Source organism: Microtus oregoni, unplaced genomic scaffold (genome assembly GCF_018167655.1).
Source record: "Microtus oregoni isolate MIOR12 unplaced genomic scaffold, Mior012 000035F_ref0000213, whole genome shotgun sequence".
Classification (NCBI taxonomy): domain Eukaryota; kingdom Metazoa; phylum Chordata; class Mammalia; order Rodentia; family Cricetidae; genus Microtus; species Microtus oregoni.
The window spans coordinates 22980786-22996366 of NW_024543094.1; the positions used below are offsets into that span (position 1 = coordinate 22980786).

Genomic DNA, 15581 nt, shown 5'->3' on the forward strand with positions numbered 1-15581 from the left:
GGCCACATACTTCTCAAATATTCCCCCTATTTTGGTGATTCCCACTTTGTATTTTCAAAAGCATATGGGCGCACATTCCACCACCCAGCAATTTGCTCCTTGGTATTTAACCAACAGAAGTGCACGCATATGTTCACCAAAACGTGTCTCCATATGCTCACGGCGGTGCTGTTTATAACAGCTCTACCTGGAGAATACCTGTGGCAGGTAGCTTTGTGTTACTGTGCATGAACACACTCCAGAATAGGTTGATGTGTGTTCACATTCTGGAGGTTTCAGTTCCTGACTGCTTGGCCCTTGTGGAGGTTTGAATAAGAGGGGGCCCCAAGAGGTATGGTCTTGTTGGGGGAAGTATGTAATAGAGGGTAGGGTGGGATGGGCAGGCAGGAGTGGCTTTGAACTTTTGAAAGCCCAAGCCAGGCTCAGTCTCTGTCTGTTACCCGGGGATGAGGATGTAACTCGCAACTACTGCCCCAGCACCATGAATACTGTCATTTACCCTGCCATGATGATAATGGATTAAGTTCCTGACTGTGACAAGCCCCCAGTTACATGTTATCCTTTATAAGGGTTCTTTGGTCATGGTATCTCTTCACAGGAACAGAAGAGTGGCTAAGACAGCCCCAGCCCATTGCTTTCAGGCTGGAGTAAACCTGCTTGAGCTCCCGGCTGGGGAGGAAAAACCAAGGAGAAAGGGCCGCATGCTAAAACCCCCTTAAAGGGCATGCCACAGTGACTGGCTCTCACAAAGTCTCCTTGCATCTTAAAGTCTCTACCACCCACCAAAAGCACCAGGACAGGAATTAAACCTTTTGTAAACATTTCAAATCCAAACCAAAGCAATTCAGTGATGGGCTGGTTGAACTAACTGTGTCTACAACCAGCTGCATACGAATGATGAGCATACAGGCAAGCACACACTGAAGCCCGTATTGCATCATGCTCTTTCGCTTTGTTCCCCACCACGCACTGGTATACATGAGAAAACAGGCAGCATTCATCTATGCTTCTAAGGCTGGGACGACGAGTGGGAGCGCTCCTAAGATGCTGCCAGTGTGAACACTGGAATTCTACTGCGCTGAATGCAGAGCATGAAGTCTTTAACCAGGTGTTCATGGGGGCATCTTTTAGAAGGCATGTGCAAATCGGAAAGAGCTCCGATTTCCTCAGCTCAAAAGATACAAACACGGGTAGGTCAGCAGCCACGAATGCACTCCTAAACAGATAGAAAGCCACTAGCCCACCCAGGCAGGAACAGCGCCACGTCAGGCATTAAGTTCCTGTGCTCATTAGTCGTTTATCTTTGCCTCCTCCACAGGGTTTGTACAGAACTTGTCAGGAAAGCTTGGAGGAAGCCAAGACTGTGGCTCCTAGATTCTGGGGGCCTGGATTCAAACACTTCTACCACAGCCCTGGCATTGCTTAGGCTCCCTGCGCGTGTTTCTCCAGTCATTAACTGGATCATCATCATTACAGGGACCATGGGTTTAAAAAGTAATTGGCAAGAGAGTTTGCACAGTGGTCCATGATGAATGTTAACATGTGTCAACACACTCTACCTGTACAGGGTACCAATGGTATACCCACCCCCCTACCATAAACTACCTGTACAGGGTACCAATAGTATACCCGCCCCCCTACCATAAACTACCTGTACAGGGTACCAATGGTATACCCACCCCCCTACCATAAACTTCTCCAGCCCAGGGGCTCGGCTGCCCTTCCCTATATAACCCGGCTACTTGGGTTAACTGGTCCTTTCATCTATGCTCTAGGGGGTCTCTTGGCCCAGGCTGCCCCTCTTGGCTGGCAGTTGCTCTCCCCTCTCCCATTTCCCTCCTTTCCTCCCAAGGCTCAGAGTCACGTACGCTCTCGACTCTCCCAGAAATCAAATTCCCTTCCCAATGAGACACGCGGTCTGATGATACATACCGCTCATTTGACCCTGTTCATTTTTAATATTAAAAGCTATTCTGAGTCCAAAGAACACAAAGAAGCATGTGGGAACAGAAAGATCTTTGAGAGCCGTGGTTCTCGACCTTCCTAACGCTGAGACCCTTTAATACACGTCCTCATGTTGTGGTGACCCCCAACCATAAAATTATTTTCATTGCTACTTCATAACTGTAATTTTGCTAATGTTTTGAATTGCAATGTAAATATCTGTGTTTTCTGATGGCCTCAGGTGACCCCTGTGAAGGGGACGTTTAACGCAAAGCAGTCACAAACCACTGTTCAAGAGCTACAGGCCATTACAGCTCTGTCATTCTGGCTTACTCTGTCCCACAGGAGCCAGAGTCTCCCAGAACAGTCTTTTCTAGCCCCTCAGTGTACAGAATGCCACAAGCCAATGCTCTAAGTTTGAAGCCAGGGAAAAAATATGAATTAAGATATACAACAGAAAAGGCTGTCACACAATAAATGATTAAAGAAACAGTACATCTCACATGTGGTCATCAGATTCGGTGCGGACTGATGGTTTCTCAGGAAACCTCAAAGCAAGGAACAGGCCAGCTGGCCCTGCTCAGATAGTGATTACACCACTTCTGGGTCTTCTCCAGCACGGCACTCTGCAACCACTGTGCAAATCCAGGGGCTGAGTTGGCCGGAGGCACACATTGTAGAAGCCTAACACGGTGTTTGAGGGAACCATGAAATGGAGCCAAGCATGGAGAGGCAGGCCCTTAATCCATCTCTCAGGAGGCTAAGGCAGAGCACAGTGAAGTTCAAGGCCTATCCGGTGACAGAGTAAGTCCAAGCCTCCTGGCTACTGAGAATTACGTGACCATGGCTATAGCACAGTAGCAGACTACCTACTTGGCATGCAGGAGGCCCCTGGTTCAATTACCAATAACCCTAATCCCCTCCCCACAACACACAAAAGCATACTTTTTGAGAAAGAAAGAACATAAAGTTGGGTAGGTAGATGGACAGATCTAAGTGTAATTGGGGCAGGGGAGAGACCATGATCAAAACATATAGTATGAAAACTTTGAAAAAATAAAATAACCCAAAGAAAACTGAAGTTGAACACCCTGAAAGGCAGGGCAGCCCCAGCCAGCCCTGGGAAATGTCTCTTCATCATCCCTCCAGGCCTGTCACCTTTTGGCAGGGCAGGAAAACAATCTAACACAGGACTAAAGAGCAATGCTTCGATTCCACACTTACTGCCTCAGCCATAGACTGCAGCCCTTCCCATCTCCAGAAGGCTGGTAAAGACCATGTGCACACAACGGTGTCAGGAAAACAAGAACACTCAGGGGCATTTCAGAGAGACTCTCCACTGCAGACGGTAGGGATGGCATCATGTGCTCCAAATCCCTGCCTAGGCCTGGACCTCGAAGTCCCTCGAAGAAGACTCTGCAGAGAGCATCTTTACAGAGTTAAGTGAGTTAAAATGCAGAGGTTGGATGGCCTTGGTCCAAGCTGACCACTGTCCTCAAGAGAAGAGGAAGACAGACACCAGGAGTGCACACGGTCAGAGGAAAGTCCTTCTGAGGACGGAGGCAGAAAACAGGCACCTGCAAGCCAGGCAGAGATGCCAGGCAGAGATGGTTCAAGGCAATGAATCCCGCTAACGTCTCAGCTTGGAATTCCTAGGGGAAACTGCATCTCTCTTGTTTGAGGAACTCAGTCTTTGGCATTTTGTTATGGTAGCATTTTTCTTTTTTACTTTTCCAACACTCTAAATCCAAATCACTGTTTTCCATGATTACACACACAAACACACACACACACACACACACACACACACACACGCTGGACAGTCTACTGGATCGTACACTCAGGAGCATGTTGGGAGGAGGCTTGAAGCCTGGTGAAGATGTTTCCGACCGCAATCTTACCATGGGTGAGATTCCCCTCCCCTGTGAGGTGAAGCAGGTGATGCCCCATTAGGTGGTACAAAAAGGAGAGGTGAGAGACTTACAAAGCAACCAGGAAGGCAGCAGCAGAGATCAATTGCCTTCTCTAAGCAGCTCAACACTGACCCCTGCTGGTCAAACTGTGACATAGCCAGACCATTCCTCAGCCACTAACTACCTCTTTGGATTTGAAAAATCGAAAAACTGTGCCAATTCCCTAACCAAAAATGCAGGAGGCCTTTTTCAGCCACGAAGTCACCGTCAGCATTTATGGTGTCTTAGCAGATCTCACATACAGACAAGGCTTTCTTTCAGGAAAATAGAAAGACGAATCAAAGGTTATTTCAAGGTGTTATTCACACCAGCTCTCACACTGATCCACATTCTCCTAACAGCCGGTGCAATGGCAAAGCAGTGAGCGGCATGGTTTTTATGGGGAAATCTGCTTTATTATCCAATACCACTCTGTACAGTCTTAATATAGTAAATATTAATGTATCACGGGATAAAGATTCAATATAAAAGAAATCCCTGAGAGTAGTGCCCAGCATAAAGACACATTCAAATCAGCAGCTGCTACTCGATACAAGGCATTTTAATAGTTGAAAGCTTGTCAGGTTCTTAAGGTGCATTTGTGATTCTCAACACAACCCGAGTCGTAAATGTATCACAGCTGAAGTCCTGTGGACAGCCTCCCTGCCCCCATCCGTTCCTGGACCATCACTTTCTACTTCTGTCTACTTTCTACTCTAAACTTGCCAGTGCGAGGACACAGCTGCTTCTGACTAAGGCACACAGGACACAGGATAGAGAGTGCCAGGGTGGTGAGAAACTGAGACCACTGAGCAAAAAACACTGGAAACACACCATGCCTTACACTTCCGGGTCATAAACATTGCTGTAAATTTTTATACAATCACAGGACAACTATAAATTAAAAGCGTGGGATAATGAGATGGCCCTGTGGATAACAGTCCTTGCCCCCACGTCTGAGGATCTGAGTTCAATCCCGGGACTCGCCTGAGATGGTGAGATGGCTCTGCGGATAACAGCCCTTGCCCCACATTGAGGACCTGAGTTCAATCCCCAGGACTCACACAGGATCACAAGATGGCTCTGTGGATAACGGCCCGTGCCCCCACATCTGAGGAACTGAGTTCAGTCCCCCGGGACTTGCGTGGTAGGAAGTGAAACCCAACTCCAGCAAACTGTCATGTAGCATACATGCTGTAGCAAATACACATATATACACACGCACATATATACAAGTAAATAAATTTCTAAATGTGGGGCATTCACAGGACTTTGGCTGCGATATGTTTGTGGCTCAGGTTCTGTTGAGAATCATGAACATGCTTTAAAAACTTGGCAATTTTCCAATTATTAGTTAAAATGTCATATGCCATGTAGCGGCTACTGACTAAATGCGTTTTCATGCTGGGCACTACTCTTACAGGATTCCCTTCATACAGACTGGGGAAATAGGCTGAGTAGATACAAAGTGTCTACTGGGCACTCTGCAGGCCCTTGGAAAGAAAGACTAAATATTCTTGGTTTATATACAAGGAAGATGAGGCTCGGAGCAGACTATTGATTTGTCTGCTTACTAGATTTTCACCTTAGGGTGCCACAGCTAGGCATGGCAGCATATGGGGAGGCTGAAGCAGAGGGATCACAAACTCAAATCTAGCCTGGGCTCCGTAGACAATCTATTTACAAAACAAAACAAAATGTCACTGCCAATTGGAGCCCAAGTATCCAACACTTAATAGAAAATGCCATTACCGGTCCAGTCATACCAAAAACGACACATCTTCTCTTTAGCCTCATTCCTCATCTTAATAAAATATTTATAGAATTTAATGGTATGTGTATAAACCATTTTAACATATATATTAAAACTCCAAACAAAACAGAAAAACTATTTAGAAGTTCTATCTTGTCCTGATAGTTGCAAACTATCCCCTCTAGAAGCTCTGAGAGAAACCTCTCTGGAGGGCCATGGCCGCAGCTCATCTTCCCTGATTTACTGTCTGCTGCAATGCCTCAAAATCCCTTCACTAAGTCTAAAACAACCTCAAGAAAAGAACCCAATTTTAAAAACGGGCAACAGAACTAAGCAGAGAATTCTCAAAAGAAAAAAAAAACACAAATAGCTAAGAAATGTTTAAAGAAATATTCAACATCCTTATCCACCAGGGAAATGCAAATTAAAACTGCTTTGGGATTTCATCTTACATCAGTCAAAATGGTCAAGATCAATAAACCAAGTGATAGCACACGCTGGGTAAGGACACAAAGAAGAGGGAACACTTACTTATCTACTGTGGGCATGCAAACCTGTGCAGCCACTATGGACTATGCGAATCCGTGTGCTGGCTCCTCAGAAATCTGTACCACTCTTGGGCATATACCCAACACATTCTATATGCTACTACAGACATATTTGCTCATCCACGTTCATTGCTGCTCTGTACATAATAGCCGGAGTAGCCTAGCTATCAATCGACTGATGAACAGATAGTGAAAATGTGGCACAATTACACAATGAAATACCAGTCAGCTGTTTAAAGAACAGAATTATGAAATTCCCATCTAATTGAGCGAAGCTATAAAAAAAGCACCCTGAGTGAGGAAACTAAGAATAGAAAGATATTGCAAGTTGTTTATGTGTGGATGTGTGCTGCAATCCATATCATATACCCACAGCGGTTAGGTGGGTAACTAAGGGACTGGTGGGGGGGGGGTGAGAGGATCTCCCAAAAAAAGGAAGGAGAATATATTGTTAAGGAAAGATGGGAGAGGGAGGGACTAGAGCAGAGTATGAAGTGAGGAGGAAGATGGAAGAGAGGAGTGATGGAAGGAATATGGGGAGGGACACTATCACTAAGGGACATTATACTATAGGACTTCCTAATATAAAGAAAGTAAGTGGAATAGCCAAAGAATGGAAGACAATGCCCTAACTAGAAACCTTATACCACCAGGCGAAGCTTCTGGTGTCAGGAATGGATTATATCTGAGTCTTTGTCAGGGGCCCCATGTAAACCCACAGATATCTTAGGCTAACTGCTGAGGCTATGGGTTGCTCTCCACAAACTGATGGCAAGACCCTATTGCTAAAAAGAGTCCTACATATCTATCTCATTAAATATGGAGAAGGTGCGCTGGTGCCTGTCCAGAGCCTTCACCCCTACTGGTAAGTGCTCACGGTCCTGGAAGGTGCTCAGCACACCAACAGAGGAGGAAGGCAAACATCAGTCCAGCGCAAACGCTGCAGCCTACAGCGGAGACTTGCCTAGGAGATAGGCTAGTGTGATAACAGCACAAAGAGTTGAAGTTAAGGCCCATGAGATGGGTGGCCAAGAATCTGAGACTGAACAGGCCATTGGTCCAAGGAAAACTAAATACCAGAGTTCTGCTAAAAGAACATACAACACAATGGCTCCTAGTGACACTCTGCCACACCCAAAGATCAGCTCCTTGCTCAGTCATCATCAGAGAACCTTCCTCTTGCAGTAGATGGGAGCTAATACAGAGTCCCACACTGGACAATGTGCAATCAGGGAGCGCTGCTGCAGCACTCAGTCCTGAGTGTGATGTCTTCCTCTAACCTCTCCCCTTGGGGATGGGGGCTCAGGGAGCAAGGCAGAAGAGCAGGCAGAACAACTCCAAGGCCACGGTGCCCTCCAGACACAGCAGGACTGACACACAGAAACCCACAGAGACCATGGCAGCACGCACAGGGTTAACACAGGTTCAAGACACATGAGGTCCCAGTGCTGAGAGGGGGCAGGGACACAGGCTCCCCCTCCTTTGCTTGCAAAGAAAGGCTTCATTTTCTCCAGTGGTTTCTCAGTGGGTAGATTAACCACACTTCAGAGGAGGCCTGTGTCCAGGAAGATCTGGCCATGATGCATGAGTTTCTGGGTTTTTGTGCTTGTTAGATTTATTTTGTTTTAAATGCTAAATTTTTTAAAGAGAGAGAGAGAGAGAGAGAGAGAGAGAGAGAGAGGAATTAGGTGAACAGGAAGGGGGAGGGAGTGGAAGAGGGAAAGCACAATCAGAACATACTGTATGAAAAAAAAAAAAAGAAAAACTTTCCAAACAAAAATGCTACCAAAAAGCAGTAACATTCTTCACTTCATAAACTTTCCCCTAGTATTACACTAAACAGAGGAGACTCTTCAGCAAACTGGAGGGGGCTGATGGAAGCCTCCCAGAGGCAGAGGGGGCTGGTGGAAGCCTCCTGGAGGAGGTGACGTGGGAATGAAGTCACTGTCAGAGAAGTCATCTATTCTCTGCACAGCTTTGACAGAAAAAGGGGGGCTCAGCAGGAGACAGAAGGGAAATGGGTATCCCTGCACTTTCCTGCACAAAGCTGGGCCTGTCCACCAACTTCAAAACTGAAAGATTTCAACAGACGATAGCTAATGCAGTTCCTCACACTGTGGTGACCCCAAACATAAAATTATTTTCATTGCTACTTCACAACTGCAATTTTGCTACTGTTATGAATCGTAATGTAACTATCTGGAGGATCATTCGACTCCCAAAGGGTTGCGACCCACAGGTTGAGAACCACTGCTTTAGACAGACACCCCCCACCCCCCCACCCCCACCCCAGCTTACATTTTAGAGATTTATCTGGAAAACATTTTAATCTAACTTGTAAAACAAGAAAAGGCTGAAAATGCTTCAAGCACTCACAAAAGAAACTTGAAGATATTAAAAAGACGCAAAATATTTAAAAAGAAGAAATGAGAGGAGAAAAAAAAAACTGCTACAAAATCCCTGTGACCACTGGTGGGATCCTTGGACTATTGGAAGTTCATATGGGAAGCCTTAAATGCAATCTTATCAAGCAGGAGAAGACGGGTGGGTGCTCTAGCAAAAGATTTCCACGGATCTCTGTGAGTTCGAGACCAGCCTGGTCTACAGAGCTAATTCCAGGACAGGCTCCAAAGCCACAGAGAAACCCTGTCTCGAAAAACCAAAAAAAAAAAAAAAAAAAAAAAAAAAAAAAAAAAAAAAGATTTCCACGGAGTAAACAAACAACTTGCTTTGATTTGTTTGGCTTTGGGCAGGATCACACTTGGAAACTTAAGGAGAACATGTTAGGTAGAAAAGAATTTTAAAAGATGAAATAAAACGAAGTTCAAAAGAATAGCGACCCAAGTCACAAAGGCGGCAGATGATCTATGTTCTCAAAGGGAGCACACAAAACAGCGATGTCGGACAGGGGTGTTGCACTGAAGTCTAGCTAATCAGGACACGGGCTAATCCGGGCTCACCTCACTGCCACTCTGCTGACATCAGCATTCAAAATGCATTCCGGATTTAAAAGTAAAGCGCTCTCATGAAGCCTGGAGGGGGTAAGGGGTGGGGAAGGGGCGGGGCTGAATTTCCAAACAACAAGGAGGATCTTGAAGTTTGGAAGATAAAGAATCTGAAACCAAACTAACCCACCTCAAATTCTGGCTCCTAAGAATGTCCCAGGGTAGGATTTGAACATCCCCAATCTCTGCACTGGTCTCCTGCTTGAAATTGTTCCCCATCAGAAGAGTGTGATATAAGCCCAAAGCGTCTTGCAAAAAGTAACCTACTTGCTGAAGATGGAAGGAGGTTAGCACATGCTTGCCCAGCACCAGGAAGCCCTCTCTTCATTTCTCAAAGATAGTATAAACCACGTGTGGGGGTACACACCTGCCATCCCAGCACGTGGGAAAGAAACCCAGGAGGCTCCTCCTCAGCTACAAAAGGAGGTGAGTTCCAGACCATTCTGGCCTACAGGAGAGCTTGTCTCAGAAAAGAAACAAGGCAACTCACCACATCTGAGGAAACACTGTGCTCATTCATCATCTCTACCACCCCCCAAACAGAAAAAGTAACATTTCAAATGCTTCAAGGTAATACAAATCCTCCTTTCTTATCCTCAAAGCTGAATCATTAAATTATTTTTAAGAAATGAAAGTAAAGGCAATAAAAAGAAAAGCTTAGGATACAAAACTGTCAACAACAAACGTTAGTTTCCTGTGTTTAATCAGGACACTAACAGACAAAATGTCACAGCTGTAGGTAAACTTCAGTAAGCAAAAAAGTATGGGAATTCCTACAGGAAGCTCAGAGTAACCCTGCCATATCACACACATTGTATGCTAACTGATTGCCGCTTTCAATGTGTTCCTCACACTCTCTACACAAATGCTTGACCACTGAGCTCCTATCCAGGGAATGGCTGATAGATAGAGCCAGTTTAGGAACAGGCGTCCAGTGAACATTCTAGAATCTTCCAGGTTGTCCTGATCAGGGAGTCAATATATGCAGCCTTTCCTTAAACCACCACCACCAGAGAGGGTGACATTTTCCAAATATCCACTGAGCTTTCCAGGAAGTCCCAGTGTTCTCCCTAGGCTTCTGGTCTGAGCAATTACAGGATGACCTGGCTTATTACCCCCAAGTGCTAAGCCAGAAGCATTTTTTTTTTTTTTGTATTCAGGAAGCAAGTGGCTATCTTTTCTTCTACAGTAAGAGCCAAGGCTTCAAAGAGATAATGGAGCTGGGTTGAAATAGCTAAGCCACTCTTGCCATTTGTTAATATTACATGGATTCTCATCTTCCAAAACAACATAAAATGGCTCTGCCCAATTCTGACTCACACTTCAGTCCATAGGGAAGGATGCCACGGGCAGAGAACTAGGGAGTGTGCAGGACTCAGATGTACCAGGTTCCCTGTTTTCTGCTTAGCCTCTCCTTCCTCTACTGCAGTGGGACCCAAATAAAATTCATGATCACCAGAACTGGGCCAAAGCAATGGGAATACATCTATATTGTCAATAGCCAACTCAGTACCAAAATGAACCACGTATCGAGCAAGTCAAGACATTGTTGAGATGCTAAGATGCTAAAACCTATGTCAAAGCAGGACTCTAATATAATGTTGTGTCAACATCCGGCCCCCTGTGGCCCCAGTGCAGACGATAAACCCACAGTAAACTCGATTTTACTCTCTTCATGCCTAGGAAGTGCCCCACCATCTCTAAGCTCTCTGGACAGCTCCTCTAGTTGATTCTGCTGTGGCATCTGCTCTGGCTCTCAGGAACTCATAAACTCCACCCACCATTCTCTGCTTCATTCCTCAAGCATTTCAGAGCACCTCCTGTGGTCCAGACTATTCTCAAGAACACAAGCATGAATACTGCACATCTTTGGTTCTCCTGGTATCGAATGAGGAAGAGAGGCTATTGGATGAAAAAATAAATCAATTAAAGTCGATGTAATCTATTCCTTGAAGGAAGGCCAATTTCACAGGAGGAAGAAAGAGAAGGCTTTTCACAGTCTGTGATGTCTGCACTGACTCTTGGCTATCAAGTTAACAGGCTACAGGTGGAAAGGGTGGGACACGGAAACAGCAGACTCTCGAAGCAGGGAGAGCTGACTGCTCAGGTTCAAGCAGAGGAGTTTATTCAATAACTTCTGGTTGCCGGATTCGTGAAAGGATCCACTTATGGTCAGAGTCCGACCTTGTGTGTCCCACCGAGGAATATGGGCACCACTGTCAATTGCTAAACACTATGAGGGTCTAAATCAGTGGTTGCTAACCTTCCTAATGCTGCGACCCTTTAATACAGATTCTCACTTTTTTGGTAACCCCTAACTATAAAATTATTTCGTCGTTTCATCCTAATTGCAACTTTGCTACGGTAGTGATTAGTAATGTCAAATATCTGATATGCAGGATATCTAATAGGGACCCAAAGAGGTCGGGACCCAAAGGTTCAGAACCACTGGTCTAAACGAAGTCACTCGCAACCTGCAGAAGTGTTGTGTCTCATGTAGAAAGTGTTTTCAAATGGCACAATTAGTTCCCAACGCTTAAAATCTACAAAAACTTGGATTTAGGGATTATTTTTTTTAAAAAATTCTGGCAATATTGGTTCAACATTCACACATGGTGACAACTGTCCAGATGTGGAGAGGTCCCTCCTGCCAGAGGGGCACAGGCAATGGAATGCATGGCCATTCCCACTTGAACTGAGTTTTACAGATGAGTTAACACAATAGAATAGGTGTCACACAAATTTAAGGCTGAAAACAACACCCTGATTAAACGGGACATTCAACCGGAGGCAAGATGGCGGTGAGCTTGGAGGACAGGAGTGAGCAAGCCTGAACACAAATGGGAGAATGGCCCCGAAATAAATAATGAAGGGGAAGGGTTGAAAATACTCCTGGCATTAAAAGTCTTACTAATTGTGTAACTTTTGAGTGCCCCTGACTCATGATCCATATAGAGTCAAGTGACTTCCAAATTAAAAATATAAGTGGCCATTAGGGACACTGCATGGAAAATCAACTTCGAAGTCATGAAGCCACCTCAACAGCTGATAAGGAACTGCAGCACACCTCCTGTGCGGTTCTCATCTGGTTTACCAGTCCGAGCAAAACAAACTGTGGTTGCAAACTTTCTGAGCCAGGCTCCCGACAAGTGACGTTTACAAGCAGAGGTGGGATGGGAGCCTTCTGAAAGTGGCCTCCCAGGAGTGCAGTTTCTTAGCAAACTTAGCAACCATCCGAGAACTTACACAAGCCGTTGACATCCAGCATACTGGAGATGCCCCTGTCACTCATGTCCACTTCCGGCTGGTTCTTCTCCCTGCTCTCCTCCACCAGCTTCTTCAGTGACTTAGACATGTTCTGCAGCAAAGGACAACAATGCACATGGGCGATGGCAAGAGTGTGGAGAGTGGGGGCGGGAGGGGGAGGGAAGGGCAGAGGCCAGGGTCTCCAGGGCAGTCTGGGGGAGCGTGGGCATCACCGCGGAGTCCTGAGTGGGAGGGCCCGGACCCCGCGCACTCACCACAGAGGGCAACAGCTGGCGGGTGTGCGTGGGAGCCTGCAGGGGAAACTCGGGTGGCGACAGATGCACTCGATCAGCCAAAACCAGGTTCAGAAAGGAGGAACACACCCTGTCCCGGCGATCAGCGCAGGCGCACACCAAATCCGGCCAACCCCACGCCCCTCCCGGCCTGACACTTCCCAAATTAGGAGAACAGTTTCCCAGACAGGGCTCCGGGCGCGGCTCTGCCCACAGAAGAATGTGGACCCCGAGGCTGGCCAATCATACACGATTTTAGGCTCAGAGGCTCCGCCCCACACTGAGAGACGCCCACTTTCCTCGGGTTTGAAACTTGGATTGGACGCAACGAAGTGCTTGCGGTTTAGTTTTGCACATGCGCAGTAGGTCGTTTGAAGGACCAAGCTCTGTGGGCGGAAGCAGGGAAGTTTAGGGCCGAATGCTGTAAAAAGGGTAGGTGTAAAGAATGGAGAGTAGCTTGTTTTGAGGGCTTGAGGATCGAGTCCTGGGAAATCCAGAAGTCAGTTATTCTCTTTGTCCTGCGTCTTTCATTGTGGCTCCCCTCCCAAGTGGGATGAGGGTGGGGAGGAAGAGCAGGGAGGGTATTACCCTGAATTCCTCTTCATCTGTGGCTGTCACAAACCTGGTGAAAGCATGAGGTCTGGATTATGATCATGCTTCTGAAGATAAGAATTCCGCCAAAAAAACAGCCTTCAACAAAACGCTCACAGGTGTCAGTACCTGCCTCTGACCTTGGTCTTAAGCAACTGGAATCTCCCTAAGGGTTAGACGCGAACAGTAAACAAACTCAGTCAGAGTTCCACCAGAAGAGGAGGAGCCAGCTCCACCTGAGTCTTTCTGCCATCATTGTCTGAGGAACTCTGACACTGTGAGGCAAAAGAAATTCTCCCGCTCCTAAGGTATTTCTACCAGGCGTTTTGTCGTGGCGATGTGAGGGTAACTTATAAATTATGTCGTTAAAATGTAAAACAGAAGTGCAGGTGAGCAGCCTAACGAGGAAGTATATAGGGCAAGGTTTGAAGAGTCTGAGAAACAGGCTACAAGTGGAAATCCCACCCTCTGGACTTGCTGGTGTGCTCACCAGCAAGGAAGTTCTCTGAACCCAGTACTTACTTTGGGATGTGACCCCATGCAGGCTTTAAACTCACTGGGTAGCCAAGACTGGCCTTGAACTCGTGACAACCCGTCTGTCTCTCAAGTGCTAGGATTTTGTACAGTAGTACATGATTTCTTCATTCCATTTAATACCATCAGATTTTCCTATGGTGGAGTAAGAGAAATGGTTCCGTGGTTAAGAACCCTTGCTGCTTTTGCAGAGGACTAAAATTCAGGTACCAGCACCAATGTTGGGCAGCTCACTGCAGCCTGTAACTCTAGTTATAGGGGATCAGATCTTCTGGTCTCCAAAGTTACCAGCATACACACATGTGCACGCACGCATACACACACATAAATAAATAAATAAATAAATAAATCCGCAAAAACTTTCCAATGGGTCTATGGCTGTAGATCAATTGTCATATTCTTTGGGCTAGATTTGAGCCTCTTTTTCCCATGGTTACTGGGGTTGGAATCTCAACTCTGTCACTGTGAGTCTGTACTGGTTTTCTATAGCTCGCTTTTCTCATCTGTGAAGCGGGAGTGATGGTTTCTACTGTTCCGGTGTAGTATGTCACACAGCTGCACTAAGATTCTCTCCCTTAGACCTGGATGGAGGGGGGTGGACCTTGGACTTCCCACAGGGCAGGGAACCCTGACTGCTCTTTGGACTGGAGAGGGAGGGAGACAGGGAGTAGGGGGAGGGGAAGGGAAATGAGAGGAGGTGGAAATTTTTAATTAAAAAAAAAAAGATTCTATCCCTGTAACTATGAGAAAGACTTCTGAAGAAATTCTTCTTGTTCACTGGAGTTTAAATGAAATAGGAAATTGTGAGTAGTAAAACCTACATCTGTGGCATTTTCTGATCTCAGACAGTCATGGCCTATATTTCCATTGGAGCTTTTGTCCCAAGAATGCCTCACGTCTCAACGGGTTCCACTGAGCCTCTCTTTCAGCGTTTCTTTTGCTGCGATGATCACCATGACCATAAGCAGCTTTGGGAGGAGAGGGTTTATTTCATCTTGCAATTCTCAGGTCACACTTCAGCGAAGAAGGACGTCAAGGCAGGAACTGAAGCAGAGGCCATGGAGGGATGCTGCTTACTGGCTTGCATCTCCCTATGGCTAGCTCAGTCTGCTTTCTTAACTGCATCCAGGCCCACCTGCCCAGAGGTGCACCACTCACAGTGAGCTAGACCCCCTACATCAACCAATCAAGGAACAGATTTCCCTACAGGGAGTCTGCTGGCAGAATTTTCTCAGTTGAGGTTCTTCTTCCCTGATAACACTAGCTTATATCAGGTTGACAAAAAAAAAAAAAAAAAAAAAAAATCCATCAGGATAGGACCCTATGAGAGTCTACGGGCCTCTGAGAAAGGTATTCCAGCCAGATCCTAAAAAACAGACGTAGACACTGTGGTAAGAGACGGTGCACTTTGTCTTGACTATTAAAAGCAAGCTCAAGTTAGTTAATGGGGGAGGGCAATCAGAGGGCAGTGGAAGACTGGTTTCCTCCAGTATCACCCCTGGCCCCAGACAATGCAAGAATAGGGTGGACTCCAGTGCCCAGAGGATTGAATTAGAAAGCTGCTTCCAATCCTGTATTAAGGTGCTTATTGCTGGACCACGAGGAAGCAAGAAAAGGAAGTGGTGCTGGAGCTGAGATCTTGTTTTCTGACCTGCCCCATCTCGGATAGGATGCTGTAAGTTTCCATTTGTCCCTGAAGTCAGTGGTTTGCTATG

At 46.2% G+C, this 15581-nt stretch overlaps 1 protein-coding gene across 2 annotated transcripts in view; it reads right to left on the minus strand.

The window, feature by feature from the left end:
* Positions 1–13988, minus strand: part of Rsu1 (Ras suppressor protein 1) — a 180688-nt gene extending 166700 nt beyond the window's left edge. Inside the window, exons 1-2 of one of the 2 annotated variants that reach the window (XM_041630832.1) lie at positions 13855–13988; positions 12449–12560 (exon numbers count right to left, since the gene is read on the minus strand). In XM_041630832.1, coding sequence (XP_041486766.1) covers positions 12449–12560; positions 13855–13872 — 130 coding nt within the window. In that variant the 5' untranslated portion in view covers positions 13873–13988. Of the gene's footprint in view, positions 1–12448; positions 12561–12723; positions 12937–13854 lie in introns of those variants that run through there. The other variant, XM_041630833.1, reaches the window with a different exon arrangement.
* Between the last annotated feature and the right edge of the window lie 1593 nt (positions 13989–15581).